This window comes from Myotis brandtii, unplaced genomic scaffold, assembly GCF_000412655.1.
Source record: "Myotis brandtii unplaced genomic scaffold, ASM41265v1 scaffold43, whole genome shotgun sequence".
Taxonomy (NCBI): domain Eukaryota; kingdom Metazoa; phylum Chordata; class Mammalia; order Chiroptera; family Vespertilionidae; genus Myotis; species Myotis brandtii.
In genome coordinates, this window is record NW_005366455.1 from 4,793,684 (window position 1) to 4,803,849 (window position 10,166).

General features: G+C 43.0%; 1 protein-coding gene across 2 annotated transcripts; it reads right to left on the reverse strand.

The window, feature by feature from the left end:
- Nucleotides 1–2,646: 2,646 nt before the first annotated feature.
- CTLA4 (cytotoxic T-lymphocyte-associated protein 4) lies at nt 2,647–9,216 on the reverse strand. Of its 2 annotated transcripts, XM_005874241.2 has the most exons (4): nt 8,922–9,216; nt 5,669–6,016; nt 5,107–5,216; nt 3,606–3,766 (listed from the first exon to the last, which is right to left on the reverse strand). In XM_005874241.2, the coding sequence occupies exons 1-4, from the start codon at nt 9,028–9,030 to the stop codon at nt 3,662–3,664; spliced, it is 672 nt and encodes a 223-aa protein (XP_005874303.1). In that variant the 5' UTR covers nt 9,031–9,216; the 3' UTR covers nt 3,606–3,661. The 2 variants fall into 2 exon arrangements, with proteins under 2 accessions (XP_005874304.1, XP_005874303.1); XM_005874242.2 differs by lacking the exon at nt 5,107–5,216 and having other exon boundaries at nt 2,647–3,766.
- Between the last annotated feature and the right edge of the window lie 950 nt (nt 9,217–10,166).

A 10,166-nucleotide genomic window follows, 5' to 3' on the forward strand; every position in this document is an offset into this window, starting at 1 on the left:
TCTGAATAAATCTCTTTTATATAAAACAAAACAAAGCCTTTAAGACACCCGAGTCATGGCTCTAACCAGGTGCCAAAAAGAAATGAAGCAATAGAAATAACTTTCCATGGAAAGTCATATTTTCTGCTTTGCTTTGAGACCTCCCAAAAGAATAAGTTAAATTTGTAAATTCTCCAACTTCTTAACTGGCTTTGCTGCAATTAACAGCACAGTCACAGCAACATTTTGCAAGTTCAATTCCAAGTAAATTAAGTGTGTGGCAACTGTGGAGATGGAAGAAGGTTCAGACTTGATATAAAAATATAGTCAGTTTTAGTAATAACCCCACAGTTCAAAAGAGACAGAGAGAGTAAAAATGAGCATTTTTGCCTTTACACACACACACACACGATTGGAAGAAACTGGATTCTGGATTGAGATAAAAGTAGAACGTGGGGACAGGGCAGCCAGCTGGAGGTCGCATTCCAGAGTCTTAAATGTTTAAGCCATGAGATAGATTGACCTGCACTTAGTTCTGCTGGTCAAAGGGAAAAGATATTAGGCTGAAGCCACCTAAGAAAACACAGCCATGTTCTGAAAAAAAGGGGGAAAAAAGACAGTTGTCCTTCCCATAATCCCAGATATCCTAACTCCTCAAGTCTCCAGGAAATTTATTTGAGCATCTATTGTGTGCCTAAAGCTGTAATGATTCCTATTTTGGAGAAGTTTCCCCTGTAGCTAGGGAGAAAAGACATGCACATTTGAAATTAGAGATGAAACCAAATATAGTTGCAATACAGAAGGGGAGAAATCCACGTGGGCTTGACATACCAGCAAATATGATGGAGGAAGCAGCATCTGAGATGAGTCCGAGTAGGTGTAAAAATGAGGGGTAAAGATATTTGGGGGTAAAATATGTGGAAACAAGAAGTAGCAGAAATGAGAGTACCATGTTGGAAGATAAAGGAAGATGAGCAGAGGTATATGCTGGGAACTGGTAGGAGTTGGGGCTGACCCAGGTAAACTCTATCCTGCTTTCCTTGTCATCCACATTCCTACCTGGGACCAGCAGTTCCAGTGAGAAAGGTTATAGTGCCCAGACTCCCCCTCCATCATAGACCAAACCCCAGGTAGATGAGCAGAATCTTTGGGTCTTTGCAGGACCCTGATCACATTCATGGAGATAGTGATGAAGGCTGGAATGCCATGAAACAGTTGGTCCTCTGATTTGGGGGGCAATGAATCTCTGAGTATTGCAGGCAAAGAACCTGTAATCTACCCTTTTAAACAAACTGGGAATTAGAATGGGCTTTCATCTAGTGACCAGATGCCCTCACCCCATATTTTCTTTCTCCTCTTTCAGTGGAATCTCAAGACATACTCTTTCTTGCCCATTTCTTCTTCCATAGGGAAAATTTTTGAGCTAAAGAGTACTTTACTTTTTTGAGACTGAATGAAGAGGATAATGCTTAACTCAATGAATAGCTAATAGTAGAATTTCAAGTAATAGTATAGGAGATACTAAGCTTAAATAAATAGTCCATCATCTATTGGTGTCTGAAAGATACCTGAGAGGCCCTCTCTGTCATTTAGATTGGCCATCAACTATGAAAAAGAATGATCTCTCTAAAGACATTTGGAGGAATAGAAATGATATCATACTATCTATTGGGGGCTCCTAAATTGTGTGTTTCTTTATGGCTTCCAACCAAAAGCCAAGAGAGCAAGAGTTAACCTCAACAGAGTAGGAGCTCATTCTAGGTAACTGTTATTACCATATGTTGAAAGACCTACTCATTTTTATTTAACAATCTTTATGGAATGTATGGAATACCCACTATGGGCTGACTCATTTGTTTGTTAGCACTTATTGGAGAGAGAGAGAGGAACGAGATGCCTAAGCAGTGATTCTCAAATTCCTGGCTCCATTGCCAAAGTTTCTGATTCAGTACATCTGAAGTTAAGCACTTGAATCATCATTTTCAGCGAGTTCATTCAGTTACCGGTGGTCCCTGGCCACACTGAGAAACATTTCACAAGACAAAAACAGGATGTGGAGGTCAAGAATGAGAAACCTTGTGTGGAAACCAAGCAGGCTGAGGCTACAATTGGTTAACCAAGAATCACAGAAGGCTCAGTGGGCCAGGCCCGCTAGCTGATAGTATCATGGGTATGTTTTCCCCACATTTGTGAAATAGTTCATTGGGAAGCTTCAAGGAAAAGTTCTGTTTGTCATGGAAGCAGATCAAAGTGGCTGCAAGGGGCATGGTTCACAACCCTGGAGTTGCCATGACAATTGTAATGGGTGGCCCAGTAGAGTTGAGAAAGCTGTGGGTAAGAAAGAAGAGGTGAAAACCCTGTGCTAAAGAGAGTGCAGTGTGATTTATCAAGAACTGCTATACCTGTGGTAGCCCACTTAATATCTCAAATAGTTGTGAAGAAATCAAAAGCACAGAGGCTGAATTCTTCCAAGAATGGCTTACAGGTAATTGGCTGGTAGATAGCTAACTCATGAAGCATTTGCCCTTTAGGATATTTTTTCATTTTGTTCCCAGTATTTCTAATATTGGAGACCCCACCTACTGCTGAATGAATCAATCAAAAGCAAATTCAAACACAATACTCAAATTACAAGGAAAATAAGAACTCTGAAAAACGACCACCACAGATTTTATTTAATTAAAAATATTATACATGTTGTTGCATTTTCATGGAAAATATTGAGTTAAAAAACACCAACAGTGTTAGTTTTCAGAACCCTTAATGCACCCCGTTCTGCTACCTGCTTCTCTGTTCTGTCCATGGTATTAACCGTGTGTATAACTGGAGCTCCCTTGAAGCTAACACCCACAGGACTCCCAGAATGAGCCATTTTCTCAACAGTGGTGTTCTATCAAGTTGACTCTGGTTTCCTTGAAAACCATTAAAAGGAGCTGGCATAAAAGCCCAAAGCACATGTCAACACCAATTCAGCCCAACATGTCCGCAAGAATCTGCTATGACCGTATCCAGTTTCCAGGCTAGTTAGAAGGTGATCTTATATTCTATCTGGTGTATTAGTGTCCTGAGCCCCTTCACCCAGCTTCCCCTGAACTCACGGTGGGAAGACACTGCCATATAGTGTTTATATTCAAACTATCAGCAAGTACACAAAAGCACGTGTGGCCCCCATGCACATTACTATCATATAAAAAATACATATTGGTACAATACAACCCTTGGAATCACTGGCTCAAATATAGCCATATGAGCATTCTTAAACTATTCATTTAATTATACACTTGCTAGGAAAAATACCACAGCATAAAAACTTAACTTGAAAACATCATTTCAGCTAGAAACGTCTCACATGGAAATCCTTTGCTTTCCCAGGACTGTACCATCCCTTAACTTACTTCCTTGATTCCACATCATAATGCTGCATCCGCATATTGCTCCCAAGTGATGCTTTTACTAAAATTGGATCTGATGTGACAGAACAGAAACATCCTGGCTCTGTTTTTCTGCTCCTTTGCTTTAAATTGTAGTATACCTAATTTGGGTTCTGCATCCAGCTTTACATTAAAGAGAGATGAATCCCCCCAAAGTACACAAATCAATGAAAATAACTGGATAGCAAAAAGGTGGAATTGCCTCAGCTCCTAGAAATCAGAAAATGGTCTTCCTTCTTCGTAATGGTCTCTCAATTGATGGGAATAAAATACGGCTGAAATTGCTTTTCACATTCTGGCTCGGTGGGGGGCATTTTCACATAGACCCCTGTAGTAAGAGGACTTCTTTTCTTTAGCTGCCAAACACAACAAGAAACAGTAGTTATTCTTGAGGAATACAGAAGTCACTTCTAACCATAATAGGACACCACAACTATCGGGTTCCTCCCCTGTTGGAAAATGAATGTTCACAGCATACAGAATTATAAGCAGCAGGAGATTTTCTTGATTGAGCCATTAAAATTCAGTTTAGATAAATAACTCTGTGCTATGAATGCAAAATAGCAATTATTTTTCCCTGACTGAAAGATAGAAGAAAAAGATTTTGAGAAAGCTTCAGAAAAAAACACCCCAAATGTGTATGGTAAGTGACTGGATGTTGTCTGTGGGGGAACGAGTTTGATAAGATAATGAACTTTAGTTATTCTGTTTGAGAGCCGTATTTCTCATTTCTAGTCCTCATCTGCTTTTTATTACTTTCTTTCTGTCCGCATCAGTTCTCAGTTTTTATCATCTAGTAAATTAAGCTCCAGGTCCAGCATACTATTCTGTGAGGTGATTTGTAGCAAAGGAGGTAGGAAGAAACTACAGCAACAGAAGAGATTGAGAGAGGATTTTAGGAGAGCGAGAAAGGGGAGGGGAAGGAAGGGGAAGCAGGGAGAGAGGAAGGCAGGGAGAGAGAGAGAATGGTGGAGGGAGGGAGAGAGGGAGTAGGGAGGAAAGAGAGGGAGAAGTGTGTGACAAAGCCAGCCTTAGGCAGAGGTGGCTGAAAATGACTGTCAGAAAGAAATCCTGATAGGGGGTCAGATTCCATACCTTCTTCTCTTCTAGCAACAAATTATAGTAAATAAAAAATTGGGTTCACTTTTGCTGGACTAGAAGGGAGGTCAAGACTTCCCAACGTTTCCCAGTTAAGCTGACTGGGAAACAGCGCCCGAGAGAGGTGTTATGTGGACAGCTACAGTGTGGACCAAGAAGGCACAGTTGGGTTCACAGAGAGATGGCTTCCTGGTGAGGTAGAGGGACGTTAAGGGAGAGAGTGAAATTCATCCAGATGGATGGCCTTCTCTAGCAGCATTTTGCTCAACTTAATCTTGTGTTTCAGGGTTATTCACCAAAGCACATTGTCATGAAGATAAAGAGCAAAACAACTGCCCCATGTTGTTCAAAAGGTTACTCAAACTGAAACCTTCTTCAGAAGCACACAAACATTCGATGTCAAATGCACTCATCTAAAATATTAGTCATCCTGAAACCTCAAAGGCCAGTGCCTCGGGTTCTAGTGTGCTCTTTACCACTGTCCTTCGCCTTCCTCACCTCTTGCTTCATCTCAAGAAAACGAAAAGCGTCATCTGGTCAGTTGCTATCACTAAAGGTATCCCCATCCAAATTGGTGCATTGTCAGCATCACACTCACCATTTTGCTCAAAGAAACAGCTGTGATGAGGAAACTGTAAAAAAATAACCCCGAACTAACTGCTGCAAGGATCCAGAGGAGGAAATCGGAATCTGGGCATGGTTCTGGATCTGCAACAGAAAACAAAGCAGAGCCTCCCTGAGCCACTCTTTAAACAGTAGGGCCTTACTTCCATTGATAAAAAACTGAAGAAATTTGAGCTTCCAGACCTTAATAATATTGCTACCCATAGATTAAGTCCAACTACTCGGGGCTGCTGCCCCAGGAGTGGCATCTCAAAGGCATAAGAGTAAACTGAATGATAGTTATCATTCCAGAGTGAGTGCCCCAACATACCAATGGAAAGAAGACCTTCTCCAACCCATTTTATTTTATAGTCAGAATGCTGTTTGGGTTGCCACCCATACTATCAAAACAGCTACCAGGTAGTATGCCAGAGAACTCTTAAAGAGAATTTTCACAATCCTATACATGAACCAGCTGACATTAAAGAGCGTATCTATTTTCATGCAAAGAAGACAGCAGTGCAAAAGGTGTAGGGTAGTGATATGGCTTTGCTCACCAATGACATAAATCTGGGTTCCATTGCCCATGCCCACATAGTAGGGAGGTGGGTACATGAGCTCCACCTTGCAGATGTAGAGGCCCGTGTCCATGGCCGTCAGCCCTTGGATGGTGAGGTTCACTTTGTTTCCACTGGAAGAGCCAATGCAGGTGGAATCATCTAGGAAGGTCAACTCCTTCTCCACCATGTACGTTGTGGCGCAGACTTCAGTCATCTGGCTGCCCACCTTCCGCAGCACTGTCACCCGGACCTCCTCAGCTTTGCCAGAAGATCCATAATCACACACAAAGCTGGCTACACCCCGGCTGCTGGCCAGCACCACTGCAGGCTGGGTCACGTGCATCCCTAACATGGAAGACCCAAAGGAACTCTGTGAACCCGTGTTCACCCACCACCAGGCCCAGGTAAAAGCCAGAGAAGATTTATCTTTGATAGGCACCCTCCCATGAGCTTTCAGTTATTCTCTTCTCCTTAAACCAGCCCATCACCACCCGCTATCCCTTCCCTTTTCCAACTCTCCCCCGCCCTGCCACCTTTCCCTCTATCTCTCAGCTATCCTCCAGCTACTCTTCACAAAGGTGTTTCTAATTGCCCCTGGCTGGTTTGGCTCAGTGCTTAGAGGACTGAGGACTGACAGGATACCTATGTTGGCCCAGGGACTGAAGGGTCCCATTCTGGTCAAGGGCACATGCCTGGGTTGCAAGCTCGATCCCCAGTGTGGGGCATGTAAGAGGCAGCCAGTCAATGATTCTCTCTCATCATTGATGTTTTTATCTCTCTCTCCCTTTCCCTTCCTCTCTGAAATCAATAAAAATACGTATTTTTTAAAGGGTGTTTCTTATTGGGAAATAGTTTTTTAAGGCAGTTGGTTGTGCCAGAAAGAACACTGATGTGACAAACAGAAGACCTGGCTCTTCCATGAAATATATGATTTGTTATGCCTCCCTATGGACTTCACTTTCCCTCACATGTAGGAAAAGGGGAATGGTTAGATAGTATCAGAGTGCCTTCCAACTCTGGTATTCTAAGATTATAATGCAACTAGAGGAAATATAGTTCAGAGTACTAGAGAAAATTTTGGAGGCTGAGGTACAGAATATTGCCTTATATCTTTAAGCATCCCTCAAAAACTTTTGCCTACATTTCCCTGGCCCTATACCTCTATTACCCATGAGTAGCTGCATGTTGGTTCACTGAATCGGCCACCCACTTCCCTGACATTATTATCATAGAATGAGGGATGCTGCTAGATGAAGAAAGCCACAGAGCAGAGGGCACCGGGTCGTTTCCTCTCCAGGCTGAGGCATCCCTGCTGTTAATTTCTGTGGGCTTTCCCTGCCACTGCCACCGCATCTTCCGCCTCCCTCTCTCCTCACTTGAGCATCCTCACAGGGTGCTCTGCTCTTTTTCTCTCTGGTTTCTACAGGATAAGCGAGGCCAGCTCTCCAGGCAATCATACAAGTGACATCCAAAACTTGGATTGAACCATCATGTCACTCATTCTATTCAAACTTTTTAAAAAGATTTTTTTATTGTTTTGTTTTGAAAGAGAGAGAGGAAGGGAGGGGGAGAGAGAGCAAAACATTGATCAGCTGCCTCCTGCACACCTCTTACTGGGTGTCTCTCAATCCGGGCATGTGCCCTGACTGGGAATTGAACCAGCAACCTGTCAGTGCATCCATGGAACAATTCCCAACTAACTGAGCCGCACTGGCCAGTGTTCTGTCCAAACTTTTTGATGCTTGCATAACACTTACTGTAAAAACAAATAATGTAAATAACCTTCAAATAATGTAAATAACCTTCATGATCTAATCCCAAACTATCATTCCAGTCTGAGATTCCAGGACACCTCTTCCTGTGTATACATTACTCTATATTGAAGGTGCTAGTCTTTTTCCCCAGGAACTTGTACTGGACAACATCCATCCTCAGAAGAGACAGCAATATAGCAGCAGCCATTGCCATAGTTAATCCAGCAGCCTTGATTAGACAATATTCTCCTTCCTCAGCCCTCATCTTCGTCTGTCAGAGATGCCCTCTGAACACCCTCTGCAGGGCTATAACTTGATTACAGAAATTAAGTTCTGCCCTGCATTAAACTTTTTTGTGTGCACTAATAACACCTCCTCCAGCTTATGTCTTGAGAGCAGCCATTACATCCTGCCCAAATGAACACTCAATAATCATTATTGAGTTGACTCTAAGCCTAAAGAAGACCACCCCAGGCAAGCTCCCAATGATCACTACTAAGTCTGGTCACATTCAATTTCCCAGTGTCCACCATGGGAAGATTTCAGTTACAGTTTGAGATAAATGCCCTAAAAAGGAAATTTGAATATTTCTAAGGGTATTTAATCTTTAATGTGAAATAATAAAAGGCATCTGAGTATTTCTAATTCAGTAAAAATTAAATTGCTAAACATCTTTGACTACACTGTATACAAACTCATGGTTTCTTCGCAAGAAGGTCTAGCGAGAGATAAGATGGCAATTCAGTGGGGATGCTCATCATTCTACACCAGGTAACAAACCTGGTTTCAGCCTCTAATGAGCTTTATTTCATCTGAAAACTGGAGAGTCTGCTTCGGAAGTCCACAGGTAGCTCAGGTAGTTCTTAAGTGTCTTATGCAGGACTGATGGCTTGCTTCCCTTTTCTGTTTTACAATTTCAAGCTGCTTTCATTCTTAAATTAGCTAAATAATTTACAGGGTTGATTCAGAGGACCTTAAAATCCTGAATAAGAGTAAAGAAGGCTTACATTTTAAACAAGCTGGCTAATTGGTTTATAAGATTGAATTTGAGGACCTTAAGACCTTGAGTCGGGCAGGGAAGAAACTTTCCATGATTTGCTCCAATTAGTGGTGTGCGTGTGTGTGTGTGTGTGTGTGTGTGTGTGTGTGTGTGTGTGTGTGTGTGTGTTTTAAGAAAAATCCTGAGCTTGTCCTGATTCCAAGCTCAGATGTGTCCAGGACTGCGGATATCTTTTCTCTCTTAAATCGCTTCATTAACTTTACAGTATTTGCCTGCAGTCTTACCGAAGTGCCTGAAAACCCAACTCAGAGGTACTTCCTCACCCTCTCCTCGGTGCCTGGCTCTGCGACCGCACTGCTGCCCACTGCGTCCTCCCCAGCTTGGAGGCTCCGTGGTACCTGTGGCTTCTGGCTTTGCTAGAAATCACTGCCCTCGACTGCTGAGAGAAATGAAACCCGGTGGGAGAAACACCTCCTCCACCTTCGTGCTCACTCACCTTTGGAGAAGACAGGGATGAAAAGCAGAGAAAGGAGCGCGGTGCAGGGCCAGGTCCTGCGAGGCAGGTCGCCGGGAGCCCCGCGCCTCTGGAACCCGAAGCCGGCCATGGCGCTGCGGGAGCGGAGCTCGGGCTTCAGGAAGCTGAGCGAAACCTGTCGAGATCCCGAAGCTTTGAAATGTGTTTGAACCCACACAGAATCACGGACTTTATATAGCGGGCTTGTATTGAGGTAGAAGTCTTCCCCATTCAGTACAAGTAGAGGGCATCTGAATAAAAGAAGGCTTTTTGTTTTGGTTTTACGAGAAAGGAAGCCGTGGGTTTAGCTGTTACGTCGAAACATAACCTCAAACACTCAAAGTAAAACTGAACAAAACAAGCCAATCGATGGATGGAAAAAAACGCACTCACTTTGAAACTGAAGCTTTTTCTTCGCTTTGAGGATAACTCGGTGGAGACTTGGAAAATTTCCTGGAGTGCAGGCGTTCCCCTGGATCCCAATGGTATCCAGTTGTCTAGGCACCTGTTAGCATCCAGCACATTTCAGTGACACCCTGAAACTGCCATGCTGCCCGCCCTTAAGCTAAGGGCAGAGTTAGTCTGGAGACATCATCAAGAAAAGCTCTGCATCCTACCTGGGAGGCACCATCCCTGGCTTTACAGCTAGGAGTTCCCATTTCTCCAAGCTACATTTAGCATTTCTTTGAGAGAAAATACCAAAATCACAAAAAATAAACAATAAACTGCTCTGCCTCTGGTTTTACAGATTAGGAAAGAACTCAGGTGCCCTGGAAAGCCTTCACTCAACAAAGAGGAACCAGAGTTGGAGAAGGTCCAGAAAAAGTCCCAGAGATTCAAACCTTCCATAAGAGGACAGACGTTGTTTTTTTTTTAATGGGATGTTTTTCAAGCAGAAAATCCAAGAACCAAGGTCAAATATGACTGGAGTTCTTCAATTTATTAGACAGGACACATGTTCATCTTCTAAGAGAATAAATACTGAGCCCCGAGGACCCTTCCTTAAAACTGGGGCGTTGGCACATATGTCAATGATGAAAGAAATAGTTATTGAACATACATGATATTCCAGAAAGTGTGTACACCGAGGATTGAATAATGACAGGATAAAAACAGAGTCAGTGCTTTAAGAGACTCGTAGAAGGCTGGCAGGCAAACAGACAGTGACAACGTGGAATGTGGTGTTGCCTGCCCCAGCCCTTCACGTTCCCCACTGTGCACACACCT

Coding starts and splice junctions, on each gene's coding strand:
- CTLA4 (XM_005874241.2), bottom strand. CDS start 9,030: ATGGCCGGCTTCGGGTTCCAGAGGCGCGGGGCTCCCGGCGACCTGCCT. Junction 6,017..8,921: donor CATCCCTGTCTTCTCCAAAG/GTGAGTGAGCAC, acceptor CTTCCATGTTAG/GGATGCACGTGACCCAGCCT. Junction 3,767..5,106: donor CTGTTTCTTTGAGCAAAATG/GTGAGTGTGATG, acceptor TGTGTTTGGCAG/CTAAAGAAAAGAAGTCCTCT.